At 39.5% G+C, this 18,409-nt stretch overlaps 1 protein-coding gene across 8 annotated transcripts in view; it reads left to right on the top strand.

Moving 5' to 3' along the window:
• The window catches only part of MEF2C (myocyte enhancer factor 2C), a 189,387-nt gene that overhangs the window by 135,746 nt on the left and 35,232 nt on the right, over positions 1-18,409 (top strand). For 4 of the 8 annotated variants that reach the window (XM_006885347.1, XM_006885349.1, XM_006885352.1 and 1 more), the window contains one exon: positions 9,548-9,691. The exons of 2 other annotated variants lie outside the window; for them this stretch is intronic. In XM_006885347.1, coding sequence (XP_006885409.1) covers positions 9,548-9,691 — 144 coding nt within the window. Of the gene's footprint in view, positions 1-9,547; positions 9,692-9,750; positions 9,889-18,409 lie in introns of all 8 variants that reach the window. 2 more of the 8 variants (XM_006885348.1, XM_006885350.1) reach the window with 2 other exon arrangements.

The raw sequence follows: 18,409 nt of genomic DNA, 5'->3' as shown, positions 1-18,409 counted from the left end.
AGTAAGAGTTGATGGGAAGCCATGCATTTGGGTTATGGTACATTCCAGAGTCGAACTCGACTCCACAGGTTTGTCAGCAGTTGTGGTTTTTTGAAAGTAGATCATCAGAGTAGACTTTAGTCTGTGACACCTCTGGGTGGCTTCAGACCTTCAACTTTTTAGAAAGTAACTGAACATTTAAGCATTTGCACTGGCTGTTGTGGTTGTTGTTTTGTGCCATCGAGTCAGAACCAATCTGTAGCTGACCCACCAGCTGCAGTTAATTTCAGTTTCAGATGCAGTTAATTGCTCAGCAGGAGACTGCCCATCTTCATCTCGCAGAGCAACTGGCGAATTTAAACGGCATAGAAACTCCTGTTCTAGTAATTGTATACCAGCATCTTCTGAATGTTCTTATGGAATAATTTGTGTTCATTATGAAGCAGTTGGTAGATTTTCTTTTCTACGTCTGTGCATTTGTCAAGAAGACGAAGATTCTCACCACTGGACCAGTTGGCAGCATAAGGATGGATGGTGAAGAGACTGGGATTGTTCATAGCTTTAGTTTCCTTGGCTCCACTGTCAACACTCTTGGCACCAGCAGCCAGGAAATTAAAAGATTTATTGTGATGGGAAAGTCTGCTGTTAGGGACCTCTCCAAAGTGCTGAAGAGCAATGGTGTCTCTCTGGAGACTAAGGTGCATCCGATTCAGGCCAAGGTCTTTGCTATCACTTTTATGCTTCACAGAGTTGGACAGTGACTAGGGACGACAGCAGGAGAATTGATGCCTTTGACCTTTGGTGTTGGAAAAGAGTATTGAGTTTACCATGGACAGCTAAGAAAACAGATTCATTCCAGAGAGGGTTAAACTGGGCACCTCCTTGGAGGCAAGGATTCTGAGGCTTCGTATAACATACTTTGGACATGTTGTAAGGAGGGACAGGTCCTTGAGAAGGACATCATGCTTGGGTGGGTGGAGGGACAGTGCTGGAGGGGAAGACCCTCTAGGAGGTGGATTGATTCAGTGAATGGGGTAATCGGGATGGGTGTGTCAGAGGCAGTGCGATTGGCAGAGGAAAGAGCGGAGTTTACGGCTGTTGTACATAGGGTCGCTATGAGTCAGTTGCAAGTGACTTGACGGCACATAATAACAACAACGTCTGTGCATTAAAATGTTTCATAACTTTAGTTACTATATTTTATTTTAATTAATTGCAAATGTGGAAACTATAGCACAAGCTCATTGATTTCACATGCAAGCAAGATTCTACTGAAGATTATCCAAAAACGACTGGACCAGCACATCAGCAGAGAACTGCCAGAAGTCCAGGCTGGGTTTAGAAGGGGTTGGGTACTAGGGATATTGTAGCTGATGTTAGATGGATCTTAGCTGAAAGCAGGGAATACCAGAGGAATGTCTATCTGTGTTTCATTGACTATGCAAAGGCATTTGACTGTGTGGATCATAACAAACTGTGGCTGACTCTGAGAAGAATGGGAATCCCAGAACACTTGATAGTTCTAATGCGAAACCTATACTTGGGCTAGGAGGCAGTCGTCAGAACAGAGCATGGGAACACTTCATAGTTCAAAATTGGGAAGGGCATACACCAGGGATGCATCCTATCTCCATACCTTTTCAACCTGTATGCAGAACAGATTATCCAGGAGGCTGGGCTCTATGAAGAGAAATGTGAGGTCAGGATTGGTGGAAGATCTATCAACAATCTGCATTATGCAGATGACACAACCCTGCTTGCTGAAACTGAGGAGGACCTGAAGCACCTGCTGCAGAGGGTCAAGGACTGTAGCCTACAAAATGGATTGAGGCTCAATGTCAAGAAGACAAAGATTCTCACCACTGGGCCAATTGGAAGCATCAGGATGGATGGTGAAGGGATTGAGATTGTTCACAGCTTTAGTTTGCTTGGCTCCATAGTCAACACTCTTGGCACCAGTAGCCAGGAAATTAAAAGGCACATTACCATGGGAAAGTCTGCTGTTAGGGACCTCTCCAACATACTGAAGAACAATGGTGTCTCTCTGGAGACTAAGGTGCATCTGATACAGGCAGGCCAGAGTCTTCACAATCACTTGTTATGCATCAGAGACAATGACCAAGGAGAATAGAAGGCGAATTGATGCCTTTGAGCTGTGGTGCTGGAGAAGAGTATTGAGAGCACCATGGACTGCTAGGAAAACAAACAGATTCATCCTGGAAAGGGTTAAACCGGGTGACTCTTTGGAGGCAAGGATTCTGCGTCTTCCTCTGGCATACCTTGGACATATTGTAAGAGGGACAGGTCCTTGGAGAGGGACATCATGCTTGGGAGGGTGGAGGGACGGCGCAGGAGGGGAAGGCCCTCTGTGAGGTGGATTGATTCAGTGACTGGGGTTATTGGGATGGGAGTGTCAGAGACAGTGCGATTGGCACAGGACAGAGCAGAGTTTAGGGCTGTTGTGCATAGGGCTGCTATGAGTCGCAAGTGACTTGATGGCACATAACAACAACAACAATTGCAAATGAAAAACACATTCATGAAGACAATTTCAAATCTTTTAAGAAATTGGGGGAAAATGACAATCTCTAGATCTTCCCAATCAATAGGAACTAAAGGAAACATCAGCACCTTATAGTAATGTCTTGATGAAAAATTTTACCAGAAGTGAATAATTTCTGGAAAAAATTACTTTTTATATATATATATATTTATATATACTTTTTATAAGGTGCTTTGGTGGGATAATGTGGTAAATATTGCTGTTTACCAAAAGGTCAGTGGTTTGAATTGACCAGCTTCCCTTCAGAACAGAACAAAGGCTGCATTGTGGAATGGAGTTGGGGGGAGGGACTGTATAACAATGAAAGAATTTTTCTTTTACTTTTCAAAGAGAAGAGCGAACTGGGGGGAGGGGTGGACAGAGAGAAAAGTGCAACAATGAATTAATGGAAATCCAAAGTCTCTGTAAACTTTCATTAAAATTGATAATTAAAAAAAGATGTATAACCTTGGAAATCCATTCAGGCGTCCTTATGTGTCAGAATCCACTTGAGGGTAATGGGTTTGTATACTTCTCCTAATTTGCTTGTCCAATTAAAATTTACCTATTGATGGGAGCATTTGCATAGGATTTTAATGTTTTTTTCATTTATATATTAACGTAGGAGCCCCGGGGCTGAGTGGTTATAACACACTACGACTAACAAAGTTTTAACTCAACAGCCACTCCTTAGGAGAAAGATCACTGCTTTCATAAAGATGTGCAGCCTTGGAAACCTCAGGGAGTAGTTCTGCCCTGTCCTAAAAGGTTGCTATTAGTAGAAATTTGGTAAGTTCTAGTTTTAGATGGAATGGATTTCTTATTTCCTAATCAACATGCCTCGGAAACTCTATGAACTTTGATAAATGTCGATAGTTATAGAAAAGCTTCAGGCCTTTTGTCATATGGTTCCTGTGAATTGTGTTCGACATGACAGCAATCAGTAACAACAATATAATGCCCAGTGCATTAAGACGGTTTGTTTTGGTTGAATGTACTAGGAAAAAGAAGAACTAAGGTACAGGGAGGACCACAGTGTTCAGTATTTAAACCTACGGAGAAATTTCTTGGCATCTAATAATTTCCCAGCCCGAGTAGCCTGAGCTAGAAATCACAAAAGACAATGCAATACTATTATTATAGGTCAATTTGGCACTCCAAAGGTTGAATTTGTGTTGCCTGCTTTTCCAGAGGAAAAAAAAAATTAAAAAAAAAAAAAAAGCATGTGCGCAGAACAGTATCTGGTGTATAGTGAGTTTCCGACCATTGTTAGCTGAGTTTGTTTTAAATGAAAGAAGTCGTTGGTCACAATCTTCAGAGTGGCCACTCCCCAGTGACCAAAGGGATGGGGACCAGTGGCATCATGGGTATCAGCACCTCAGTGTGGGAGAATGGTTATAAGATAATCTTGAAGCTTCATTTATTAGCAGTATGTGTTTTACTGCACATCATATTACTGTGGATTTACTGCTTTCTAAATATGATTCTGTCTCAAAGAGTAGGTGCTTATCTTTAAAAAGTCATAAACTATTAGGGAAGATAGGTTTTGGGATCAATGAAAAAGAAGTTACCTTGGCTAAGTTGATGTGCCTTTGCTCTGTGCATTTTGGTAGCGCAATAACCATGCAATAATACAAAGAATTTCAGTATGCGTTTTCTTGGTGCATCAGCTGTCCAAAGTAAGAATAATGCCAGCAATGCGAAAAACATTTTTGTTTTAGCTTACATTTTTATTTCAACAAAGGTTGATGAAGAGTGTTTCAGGGGTTTTCATAAAACGCTTTGGTATTTGTGTGAAACAGTGGGTAAGCACAGAAAAGAAAAATGATGAAAAGATACATTCTTAAGGATGAAGGCTGTCCAAATGAGACGATGATATTTTATTCAATGATGATAGTTTTGTGAAAAAACAAATAGAATTTTACTTAGCACGGATGTGAAAACCGTAAGCTTCATATATATTGAAAAACATCAGTAATTTATGTATTTCTTTTTTATTAAAGAGGGGGAAACAATTTAAACTACTGTATGTGGTAGCAGGAGAAAGAACTCTGGTGATACAGTAGTAAAGTAATCAACAAGTCACTGAAAGATCCCAGGGTCCAACCCAGTCAGCTTCCAGAAAAGACACATTTAGGGCTTTGTCCTAAAGGGTCAGGATTGGACACAGTGGCAGTAGGCGTGGTTTGGCTTTATATGAAAGGGATTTTCTGATAGCTAACATAATGCCGAAGACAAGAAATGAGAGCCCCATGTGGCATTTCTTCCCATTTACATTCCTTCCAGTAATGAAGAGAATCTGTTCCCCCACATCTATTTCATTAGAATTTGTGAAGCACCTGTCACCTATCATCGTCAGTTTATACATATTTCAGGTTTTCCTGATGAACAAATGTAATAGCACAGGGTCCATATGTCCACATGTCTGGGAGAGGAGACTCCACTTGGTTTTTTACCTACCTGTCTGGACTCCTTTTTCCATTTACTGTATGGAGTGTATCACCTTCTGTCAATCTAATTACATCTCTAAGAGGCGGCTGTGCTCAGCTTACTATATGACAATCACTGCCTTGTGAAAACATCCCAGAAGCCTCTGCAGTCAATTGATCTACCCCAAAAGTGTCACTCTCACCTAGAAAGCTGACTTCAGTGTACAGGCTTACTCATGATTTACAGAGTTCTCTAAGCAAGGAGTTTTCTATAGCGGAGCAAGGGGAGCTAGTGGTTTCTGTAGATCTCTTGCCTTATATTGACATACAGAATAAATTCAAAACAGACAGCTAGCTGATAGGTAGATGTATCTCCAGGACTCTAGCCCTTCTAAAAGAGTAATGATTTAAATGCAACCAGTTTCAGATAACCCAGTAAAGCTAGGTAAGCACACGTTTACTTATGCTTGCTAATCTGTAATGAACAATTTCACATATTTTTCATCACTTCAAAGTTTCTGCTTCTGGTATTTCTGGTGGATATCTCTCTCCCAAGCTCATAGCACCTTTCTATAAATGCAAGGTCTCTTCTCGAAGTGATAATCCCTGACCGGGATGGAGTACAAAGTAAGCAAGGTAAGAAGGGGTTACGTGTCCTTACCTTGTTTATTGGATAATCTGTCCCTGAGACCTAGATTACCTGACCATGAGCATTTCTAAAAGGTCATAAATGCTTTGCTAGCAGCAGATATTGTGATTCTGTTAGAAAAAGATCTGAAGGAGTTTTTAGTCATCCATTTAATAATCCCTTTAGTTTATATCAAATATTCATTACTGTGATAAAGACAGGCTTGGCTGAATCCAGCAGTGATCCCTTTGTCATCATTAAACAGCTGTAGCCTTTTAATAAAATAAAGATAGAAGTGTTCTTATAGCTCCACATTCACTCTGTAGCATTCAAGTCTGTGCCATCACTTCCATTTCCAGAGCTTTATAATTCTACCATAATCATTTGTTCTTGGCAGAAACATGTTCTACAAGCATTCAACTGAGGATAATATTTTTGAACATTTTTTAAAGTGTTCTGATTATGTGATTATGGGGAGTTGGAACCCAATATTAATTTGCTCTAGGATTTTGTGTTTGTGTATCTCGAAATGCTCCTTCTATAAATAACCCAATTTGACTTGAAGTAAGACAAGAGTGTACTATTTCATTACTTAAATACTGATTATACTCTTTATAGGATAATGTAGTCAAATGCAAGACGAGTTTATTAGAAGAAACTGAGCCATTGTGGTTTGGTTTTGTCTTTGCTATTTATCTTATAATCTCATCCTTTATCTACTTAAGAGTTAATATATTATTAAGAGTTAATATCATTCTTTAGATACAGAGTGAGCTACTGACCTAATCAATTTCTTAATCCATAAACTGCTAAGAGTTCTATTGACTAATAGACTCTTCCACGCGAACTAAATTTTGACATCTAGGAAGTGTCAATATTTTCATATTTAACATTTTCCCAAAGCTTAATCTCAGAAAATAGAATCACCTAATTTCATTTAGGTTACCATCAAGTCTGTTCTGACTTGTGAGGATACTGTCTGTGTCCGAGTAGGACTGTACACCACTGGGTTTTCAATGGATAATCGGGGTCTCCTTCAAGGTTCCACTTGGAAAAATAAATAAATAAAACACCTCATTGTTATCTAATCAGAACCAATTTGCAGCTGACTCTCTAGCTAGAATTCAGAAATTGTAAGTTGCAGAGGAAGAGACTGACTATCTTTCTCCCTAGAAGTTGATGGATTTGAACCATCTACCTTTGATTTGTCAGGACAACTCCTTGTCCACTAGGTCACTTGAGCACCCTGGCATCTCTAGGGGGTTTCAAATCACAAACCTTTCCGTTAGCAACAAATCACATTAACTGTTTACACCACCAAGGACCAACTCAATCTACTTCTGTAGTTGATTGTAAGTGAGAGAGCCCTACGTCACATCATCTATGTCAAAGATATGAAAAGGTTTGGACAATGGGTAAGTTCCACAGAAAGAGGATACGTATCGCCTGATGCTTGGGAACCGGTACTTGTCCACACTTGTTTAAACCTAGACATAAGGTTTCCCCAAAACCCTCATGAGAGACCTATGAGAGATAATGAGTTAATATTTGTGGAAATATTTCAATAACATGCAATTGATGTTTGAATTTATTATAAGCCAAACACAGTATCTACCCCTGAAAGCTTTGAAAGAATATTTAGCACACATGCGTGTGCCAGATGGATTATAATGACAGTTGATAGGCCTCTCCTAACCCTTGCGTTCTGTTGTCAAAAATCTGCGCATCAAAACAACGATAATTTTTACAATGAGATTTATTGAATAAAATATTTAGGTGCACAAATTTTTATAAAGTCTAGGTAAAACTATAAATTGGTGTTATATAAGGCTTAAAAGCTTTACGTAAGTATTTTTTAACATGCTTTATAGATATAGACAAATTAATTTTTTAAATTATCAGATACTTTCTTAATCTTACATGGCATTATCTAAATAATTTTTATGAAAAAAGTATAGTATATGATGCAAAACACTCAGTAATCATTCTTCAAAGCTCATGAACATACCAAAGATGGGAGGGGCGAGAAAGGAGAAGAAAAATAGATAAATAGACATAGGTGGGCCAAAACCCAAAATGCCCAAGACCATACAGAGACCAAAGTAAGAAAAAGAGAACAGAATGTTCTTTTTATTGAGTTAATGCTAACAAAAGACTTTAGAGCATATAAAATTAAGTTACCCAGTAAAATTATTATTGTTATTCTAAAACGTTTATGGCCTTCTTTACAGTATTATTGTGGGAAGTCTCTAGAAATACTTACTTTGGATAAAAATGATGGCTGTAGATCCATGATGAGGGGGACAGTTGGCCCCACCAATTATAAATTCTCCAAGATTGTAAATGTATATTTTATCATCTGTGTCAAAATATTCATTTTAATATTCAAACATTTTACCACATAATAAGCTGTAACCATATGTTTATTTATTATATTGTACCACTATAATATTAATAAATATTTACAGAGCTGCAATGCATCATAGAGAACTTAGAAATGGTAGCTCTTGTAGTTTGGTTTTCAGTGAAAATATCATTGCCTCATAAACTAATTTTAAATGTTGCATTTGTTACACATTGATAAGAGCCAAGGAGCTTAACTTTTTAAGAATGACACCCCCTTTTAAACTCGTGTTGTTTTATTTATTTTCCCCAATTGCATGAATTAAAGATGGAGTGTTATCTCAGTTTTGAATTCCTTAGCTTGATGTCACAGCTTTTGCTTTATTTGTATGTGAATCTTGTCTTTAATAAAGATGAGCATAGCTGAACTTTCCATTAGAGAGAGGCACTTTGGTATGCTTCCCTTTGTGGAACAGTATAGAACCAGGAAAATTCAGAAGTGTTGCTAGTCTGTTAATAGTTAACTATGGCAAGCTGTATGATTAAAAAGATGGTTTATAATCTATGAAATTTATCATTAACTCTGTAGGTTGGATTATGCACATTTACATTGACAACTGTAAGTTGAAAAATAAAAAGTTCTCCTGACTCATACTTTTCCTAGTTGCTACATGCTACATTAGTATTTATTCTTCTGTGACAGCTGTGACTAGACCATACCTACACTTGGGAGACAGGAGGTTCAAGATAAGGCACTGACTCTTCACTTTCATGTGTCAAGAGACAGTCTCCAGGTGATTGCTATTCAGCTGAAACCAAGAGGAACTTTTGCTAGTTGGATAGTTATTGACTTGGTTACCTATTTTCAGCATTCTTTGGCACCGTTACTCAGCTCATAATAATGAAGCCCTGAGCTCAGCTGTTTTGACTTTCCTTTCAGCCTGTATTTAGGCAGGTAGCTTCTCAGTGTTACAAATTTCAGTACAGATTTTCATGTAACATAGAACTCACAACTAAACAGAAGTAATTCTCCAAATGAGGGCAGTATCTGCACCTTAATCACATACTCAACGAAGTATTTTGAGTATATGACTGGGTCCCTTTACCTTGTGTTTGCTGTCCAGTGGACAAGATGGAGTCTCAGGACACATTTGTGTCAAACAGCGTATTCCATTCGTATCAGGGATCTGTTTTCAACATTTCTGCTTTTTGCCAGAATCACAGATTCTGAACTCATTGTGTAATGTCCCGACTTGTGATTTTTTTCTGTGGGAAGATAACAGTGTTGCAGTTTGCCTCCTTCTTTGTGCTCTGCTGCACTTGACTCTCACTAGTTCTCCAGAGCACACACAAGCTCCCTATCATGAAACTACCACCCTCGTACCCTCTTTGTTCATTGACTAAATTTAGTTGCCAGAAGAATATTCCCCTTAATATCTAATCATTCAATCTATTTAATGAGTGTGCTGTTGAAATGACTCACAGTTTCTCTCTGTGCTTTCTTTAATGTACTGTAGCCTATGTAACAACTACCTGAAGTGCTGGACCTCTTGAACTTCTATAACACCCTTGAATGTCTCTTACAGCCTTTCTCTAGGTTTGAACTTTCCGAATTATGTATTTCAGACGTTGAGAAAGAAGGGCCTTAATGGCTGTGACAGTCCAGACCCTGATGCGGACGATTCAGTAGGTCACAGCCCTGAGTCTGAGGACAAGTACAGGAAAATTAACGAAGATATTGATCTAATGATCAGCAGGCAAAGATTGTGTGTAAGTACCCCACACACCCTTCATTTGTTTTACTCTTGGTATTTCTCTGAACCTGGCAGGCATTGAACAAGAAAGAAAACAAAGGCTGTGAAAGCCCCGATCCTGACTCCTCTTATGCACTCACCCCACGCACTGAAGAAAAATACAAAAAAATTAATGAAGAATTTGATAATATGATCAAGAGTCATAAAATTCCTGTAAGTACCAAAGGTAGATAGCTGGTCTGCTGATAACTGCTGCAGTAACATACCTTAACCCTTTCAGTGACAGCTTTATCTAAGAAGCATTTGAGAGGCACTTCACCCTTTAAGGCAGTCCATTAGAAAAAGCAATCCCTGGGGGATGCTTGAGTTATGGAACCGAAAAGAGTTTCAATCCAGAAGTTCTTTCAGAGGGAAAAAATTCACAGGGGCAAGAGGAAGAGAATATGTGACACACCCTGAATTGGCACAATATTTAAAAGCACAGTCCATACCAATGACAACACTAGAATCTCCTTCTGAGTAGGCATAAAAGTTCACTGTAAAATGTATACACACACACTCACATGTGGGCCCCTTAATATTAGTTCAGGCAACTTTGGGTCACATGAACGTCATGATCCCATAAAATATTTGCCTTCTTTCTTTATTTTAAAGTGAAAGCAACTCCCTTTGTGTTTATATTTCCTACTAATGGTTTTTAAATACCCTCAAGCCCCCACAGGACACTTCCAAGGCACATCTCAGTCCCCACATCTTCTCCTTCCCTTCCTCCTTCATTTACCCACCCGCAGCTGTGTAGTGTGGCTCTCTTGGTACCAGGAAATGCCAGCTACAGCCCACTGCTCCTGTGGCAGGGGCGGGTGGGTAGCACTGGCCGCGTGAGGTGCCTGCTGGTATCAGTAGCAACAGCTATATAGGATCTGGAAGGGTCACCACCACCAATCTGGATTCTCCACCCACATACCGAATCCCCTCAGCCATCTCTCTGCATCCCCATTTACCCTCCTCCCAAGTGCCCCTCCTAAGCACACACGAAGCTAGTTCACCCTCCTGTATCCAATGGCTACAGCTCATGCTTTGTCTGGCAGGCTTCCATAAGGTTTTAATGTAATAGTTTTACAGGAATTTAATGATAGATTACACAGGGAGTCCTTGTATCTCATAAGACATCCACCCAACCTCTAAATCACACAGCTTCCTCTTTCCTAGAACATATAATGGACATTAAGTGACATTTACCTGTATATGTGAGTATGCATTTATACAGAAATACATACATATACATTTAAATGTGTATATATATGTTTAGAGAGGGCGAGTCCTAAGACCAGACACACGTGAGTCACCACCTAGCTAGAAGCTCATTACTGAATAAAACTTCAGCCCTCTCTATCCACAGAATTCCACAGCAGCACTGAAGGGTTAAAGCTAATGCTGGCTGCAGGGAAACAGACTGCATGAAAACCTAATGGTAAAATTTCAACATGTTTGTGTGCTGGGGTGATTTTCAAGCTTTATCAGAATATTCGCTTTGGCTACACCAATATATTTCATGCTTTAACATTTGGCTAAGTTTTGTCTTAACCAAATTAAAAAAAAAAAAGAAAGAAAAATTCTAACTATCAGATATATGCCTTGCCAGATATTTAAGAGAAATAACTGTGCATGTATTATTTTGTTGGTGACCTATATAGTGAAGAACTACATACTGTCTGTTATATTCTATTGACCATCAAAAGATCTCGATTTGTGTCAAAAAGTGATGAATTACAAGACATAGATGCTTTCTGAATAACCAGCCAATGCTAGTGTCTAAGCCCTAATTGTATGTAAGCTCCTTAGGAGATAATTAATTCCTTTCCCCAAAAAAAGGTTGGGGTTTTTTGTGGGTTGTGGTGGGTTTTTGTTGTTGTTGCTGTTTGCTTTTATTTTTTTTTTTTTTGTAAGTTTGCAAAACAGCCTAAACCTGAGAATCGAAAGAAAGACTACAGTGAAAAAAAAAAGTGCTTTGGCAATAACATGTGGAGCTGCTTGGAAACAAGGCCTTTAAACCAAATCCACAACTGAATTCACAGGATGAATTAATGCTTTACACTTAGTAGGTACCTGCATTTGATTAAATTGAACACATCAAAATTTCTTTGAAAAACATAGCAGAATTTCCACTTTCTGTCTCCATAAATATAGGTCTGCTTCCTTTGTTAAGTGGAATTATAATACACTGTATCTTGAAGGGAAGTTATTGTTGTCATTAGCTGCCGTCAGGTTAGTCCTGACTCACAGTGGCTCGATGTACAGCAGAAGCAAAGGCTGCTCTTTCCAGCACTGTCCTCAGAATCACTGTTAGGTTCTGTTGCATTGTTTCAGTCACTGTGTCAATCCATCATGTTAACGACCTTCTTTTTCACAGACTCTACCAAGCATGTCCTTCTCTGAGGACTGGTCTTTCCTAATAACATGTCCATATTACAGGACACAAGACCTTGCCACCCTTGCTTCTAAGGGGCATTGTAGCTGCACTTGTTCTAAGACAGATCTGTGTGTTCTTTTCACTACCCATTGTGTAGTTAGCATTCTTCCCCAACACCATAATTCAAAGGCATCAATTCTTCGGTTTTCCTTATTCATTGACCAATTTTTACATGCGTGTTGGCACTTGATAATATAATAGCCCAGTCAGGTGCTTTTTAGAGTCCTCAAAGTTTCATCTTTGCTCTTTAATATGTTAAAGAGGTTTTTACAATAAAGTTGCCCAAAGCAAAATGCCATAACATGACTCTTGTTTCCATAGGTGCTAAAAGTAGTAGATCCCCGTACAATGGACCCCTTCATAATTTCATTATTTTCCTGATTAATCATAATTTTCCTTATTGGTCCCGTTTTGAGGAATTTTGTTTTCTTTATGTTAAAGTGCAACTCATACTCATTACCAAATAGACGTGAAGGTTATGGTCTTGATCAGTAAGTGCTCCAAATCTTCATGTTCAGCAAGCCAGGGCTCTGTCATTTGCATATTACAGAGTGTTGATGAGTCTTCCTCCAAATCTGAGATCACATTCTTCTTCCAATACTCCAACTTCTCATGTTATTTGCTCAGCATACAGGTTTAAAAAGTATGGTAGAAGAATACAACCCTGCTTGAATACCATGAGAAAACGGCTTTAAAGGTTTCATCAAATCGAGTACTATACACAGCACCATTCACTCAAAGCACTTCATTTTTTTTATAACATGTAGTAGGGTATACCCATTATTCCCAGAACTCTTAAATACTAAAATATCACTTGTAATTGTGTCTTGCCCCAAAGAGGAAAAGAAACAGCTCCTTGGGCTGATTTTTAATTTTTATATCTGAAGTATCTTTTGCTATGAACTACAACTAGTTTGGAATTGTTCTACATCTATAAATGTGAGATTTTAAAATGAAAGCCCTTAGATGTGTCTGACAAGAGGAAACACCCCTGAACATTAACAAAAGGTCAAATATGCACCGCACTGCTGACAATTCTTGGGCTGAAGCAGCCAAATGCAGGTGGAGCTTCCCCGCTCAGCTTTCTGGGAGAAGGCCCATTGAGCATTGGATCATTACGCTCATACTTTCCAGAAAAGAGGTGTGATGCTTGTCTAGAATCCTTAACAATCTTTTTACCTTGTTGTGTAAAGAGTTCAAAAATCAAGAAACATGATTTCTTAAGAGGTGCAGCAGTATGTGGTAGAAGGATGAAAACCGCACGAGAGGGCACGAGCCTGGAGGGTGAGAAGGAGCCACACAGTTCCTGGCGGTGCCCTCAGACTCTTCCTCGCCTCAGTAAGTGCTTCAGTCTCCACGATGAAAAGCCTGGTTCTTGCACTCTGCTTTCAGTTGCTGGAAGTAAATTTTGTTGAAAGTTTCCACAGCTGCTAAAACATTTACATCAGGGCAAGGACACTCTGCCCTTTGTGTGGAGTGTCTCCACCTCTTTAAAAACATTACAAGATTATTTTTCTGTTTCAAAGACCTGGTTTAGAGAGTTTCCTTTTTAAAATAGAAAATTTAATATTGCAGTCACCTGTTTGTATAGCATAATTTATGCCCATATTCCTCAATTACATGAAATAATTCATGGATGATTTGCAATCTTGTTGACCAGTGTTTCCTCATGTGAGGTGTGCCATGGTTCATGTTGGGCTTCATGGCATGAAAGGAAAAAAAAAACAGTCCCACTTGAGGGACCAGAAATTAGGAAATGAGCTGAAGGAAGGAGGGGCCCAAGCAAGGCTGATGGAGAGGGAGCGGGAAGGGAGGAAGTGGAAAGAAACAGTGTACACAGTCTTCCAAATAACGGGACTATGAGAGAGAAATAATGCTAGGATAGAAGAGTGAAATGAAAAGCACTTCAGAATCCTTGTACAGAAGAGGAGGACTTGGAAAAAGGAAAACACTGAAAATATAGCATCCATGAAAATAACATGGAGAGCTGGCCTGAGGACCAAGGCATGGCAAGGGAACCAGGAGGAGATGTAGATGGACCAAGCTCAGTTAAGATGCAGGAGCGACAGAATGATGTTGAGTGGAAATGCCAAAAAGAAGAAACATTACTATTAAATCAATTCCAACTCATAGCGATCTTGTGTGTTATAGATTAGAACTGCCCTGGAGGGTTTCTGTCTACAGTCTGTACAAAAGCAGTTTACCAGGGCTTCCTTTCTTCCAAGACCATCAACCTTTAAGTTAGAATTCAATCACACCACCCAGACACAAACCACCAACCAGTGGCCTCTAAATTGACTCTTTAATGTTGCTTCTGTAGAGAGGACAGAGGAGATCAAGTACTTGAGAAGACTTGATAGGATTTGGAAGTTGGGAGGATTTGGGGATAGAGAGGCAAGGAGCTAGTCCAGAGAGTGGTAAGTAGCCTTGAGTAAATATATCAGAAGCTGTCACTCTTCTGTTGCTGTATGACTGCTTTCTCTGCTCGTTCTCAACAGCCTAGTAATGGTTGAGCAAAAGTTAAGGGTGTCATTAGTGGTGAAAGGGGGGATTCAGTTCAGCCATTCACATTAAATAAAAGAAGCCTCATTAACTAAAAATATTTTATTAAAAATATTTTATTGGACTTTTTTATTGGACTTTTCCTTGTGGTAAGTTCGGGAAAAACAGTGGGTTTTGGATAGCAGTTCAGATACCTTTCTAACCACGATGACTCACTCCAGTATATCCATGATTACTTTGTTCAAGGAGAGAAGAAGTGAAAAGCTGCTTAGCTGTCATACCTGTATCTTTTAAAATCAGGGCTGAGACCTCTGAGCTTACATGCGACTGTACTCGGTTCAGTACTCTGCTGTCACCATCTTAAATCTCTTAGTAAAATTTTTAACTCAGGAACCTACATTTTCATTGCGTTCTGGGCTCTACAAATTACATAGCCAGACCTGCCTGCAGCACTTTATTTAATCACACCAAATTCCTCCTTTCTTCCTCTCTTGATTGTTCCAAAGATTTAGAGCATGACTCTCAGAGCCTTGCAGTTGTGGAGTTTTTAACTATTTCTTGGCTTTAATTTGCAAGGGAAGAAAAGTTAATTTAGCTGCTCTTACAATTGCTAATTTTGAATAGGGAGCTCTGGTGTCTTAGTGTTAAGAAATTGGGCTGCCAACCACAGGTGCACAGTTCAAATCTACCAGCTGCTCCTTCGAAGATAGATGAAGCATCTCCTCCTGTGTGATTTACTGCCTCTGAAAACCCACTGGGGGATCAGCTGTGGGTCAGTACCAACTCAGTGGCTCACAACTACAATTCTGTTGAAAGGACAAGAAGAAAAGTTGTACAGATTTCTTGATAATAACTCACATGAATGTGGGTCAACTTGGCAACACCTAATGACCATGTAGTTTTCTTCAAGGAATCCTGGTGGTGCAGTTATTATTCCTTCAGCTGCTAACTGGAAGACCTGCAGTTCAAACCCATCAGTGGCTCTTAGAAGAAGCCTATTGATCTGCTGCCATAAAGTTTACAGCCAAGAAAGTTTATGAGGCAGTTTTCTGCCACATGAAGATCTCTGTGAGTTGGTAAAGACTCAATGGCACAGAACAACAACAGTATCTCTTTGCGTTTCAGATGACATTTAGAGCCACTCTGTCTCTTTATGGATGCATTTCTCAGATAAGGAAATCAAGGTTTGAGGATGTTAGATAACCTATCTTATTAAATGGCAATTTATTGCACATCCTGGATTGCAGCTGAGGTTTCCAATATTAAAAATGATGTTCTTTTTGATTGGCTCTAATATCTTCTCAGTATGCTCATGGTTTTTTGTGTTTTTTTTTTTAATTTAGGTTGTTTATTTTTCATTTCAATGAACATCTACAGAGATTTTGGGATTCCATTCATTCATTGTTGCACCCTTCTCCCCGCACAAACCCCTCCCCCCCCATTTGCTCCTCTCCTTGAAAAGCAAAAGAAAAACTCCCTCATTGGTACACAATCCCCCCCCGCACCTCCCCAAACCCCACCCCCTACCCCCAAATATAATCCACTCTGCAACCCTCATTGCATACTCCTACGATAAAAATAATGCCCTAAAATATAATACTTTTAGACTATTCTCTCCCCCATAGACTTCAATGCCGTAAACATATTTCATCCAGTTTTTCTGTCTTACCCCCACCTCAATGCCAGCCTCATTCTACAACAGTGGCAATTCTCATTTCAAAATTATCATGTCTAGTTTACTATACTGATAGAAAATAAGGCAACAGGTAGAGAAAATGCAAAGGATATTAGCATATTTATTAATTCTAAATGTTTGAAATGTAATTTGACATCTGACTGTTGTTAAGCCAATCACAAATGGATTTTATAATAATAATCAACAAATTGTTTATAGTCCAAAACACTAGAATTTAACAAATTATAGGGGATGATATTCAGAGGAAGGGAAGAAAAGGAGAAAGACTTCCACCAAACTGGTGTTAGAATGGTCAAGAATTCATTAAATGATTATTAATAATCTTTTTCATTTTGGTTGTGCATGTATTCATCTAAGGGAAACATCCATTCTAATTCCTAATGAGATAAAATCAGCATCCTTTAGAATACTTACAGAAGTCATTTCCTAAGGGATTGCATTAAAGCAGGAAACACTGTAGGCAAATCTCACCCTTATACTTCTCCATGTTAGCTGCAAATGGCTGTAAACAAGCAGTCTACCAAGAGCTAAGCCAGTAGGCCATGTGCCACAGATTTGGGGTCCACACAACTCTCTCCTCTTTAGTCGTAGCCACTCGTGGGCAAGTAAGTCGGGTTAACTAGTATTGGCCAAAAGTTTGGAAATTCACTTCATGTTCCCCCAGTTCATACCAGCTAGCCTCTTCTATGAACCTAGCCACCCCAAGCCAGATGGTCCAGGACCGAGCAGTGTCCTGTTCTACATAGCGTCACACTAAGTCGGGATTCATTTGGAATTCTCTAACAAAACAATAGACAATAACAAAGGATGTAGTCCTTTGTTGTGGTTGTTGTTAGGTTTTGTTGAGTGGAGGATGACTCATAGCCATCCTGTGAACAACAGATCTGAACCCTGTCCCATCTAGTGCCATCCTCACAATTTCTCACTCTTGAACCAGTTGCTTCAGTAACTGTGCCTGTCCACCTGGTTGAAGGTCTTCCTCTCTTTCACTGGCCCTCCACTTTTCCAAGGATGATGTCCTTCTCCAAGGAATAGCCCCTCTTAGCAACATGCCTAATATATGTGAGATGATGCTATCTTTGTCTTCAAGGAGCCTTTTGACTATCTTTTTCAAGACATACCTCTTTGTTCTTTTGGTAGTCAATGGAATATTCAGTACTCTTCTTCAAAGCCATCAGTTCTCCTTCTGTCATCCTTATTCATTGTTCATCTCTCAACAGCATAGCAGGTGATTACAAAGACCATAGCCTGAATCAGGTGCATCTTAGTCCTCAAATTCACATCATTGCTCCTCAGTTTGGAGAGGTCCCTGCATTCAGACTTCCTAGTACAGTATGTCTCCTGATCTCCTGACTATTAGTACCAAGTGTTTTGATTGTGGATCCAAATAAGATGAAGTCATTGACAGTTTCAGTCTTTGTTCCATCTGTCATGACGTTGTGTATCAGGCAGTGGCGAGAACTAGATCTGAGGGTTCAAGGGCCTTACAGGAATCAGATGCACACTCACAAGAGTAATTACAGAAAATTTAGTAAATTTGTTTATAAATAGAATTAAATTTAGGAAGCCTAAAATTCATTGGCATCAAGTTGGAACAACTGATAGTTGACCCTCCATTGGGTTTCCGAGGCTAAAAATAGCACAAAAGGAAATTGCCCATCTTTCTCCATAGAGCCGCTGGTGGTATGGAACTGCCAGAGAGGTGTGACCTTTGGGTTAGTTGTGCAACTCTCTATGGATTAGACACCTTGAGTGCCTTTGAAAGGAAATCTGAAGGAGCAGTGAAATGTGAGGACATGAAACCAAGAGACAATGAACACTCAAGGCCTGAAGAAAGGAGCAGGGGGAAGGAGAAATTAACAGAATACATCAAGGTCTTTTTATCTAGAAGAAGGCATCCCTAAAAGACCCCTGGTTTTTCACTAGGGAAATCCAGCTTCTGCCAACCCAGGCCAAGAGGAAGGTTATGTTCTTACTCTGATCTCTTCTCCTTTCCTCTGGACTTTTGCTAATGCCTCCTTTGCCAAGCTACAGACGGAGGGCAAGAGGAACTTCGTAGATGCAGT

This window comes from Elephantulus edwardii, unplaced genomic scaffold (assembly GCF_000299155.1).
Source record: "Elephantulus edwardii isolate Elephantulus edwardi_28Jun2011 unplaced genomic scaffold, EleEdw1.0 scaffold00043, whole genome shotgun sequence".
NCBI lineage: Eukaryota > Metazoa > Chordata > Mammalia > Macroscelidea > Macroscelididae > Elephantulus > Elephantulus edwardii.
Note: the sequence above shows the minus strand (reverse complement) of the source record. Positions and strands in the feature narration are given on the sequence as shown.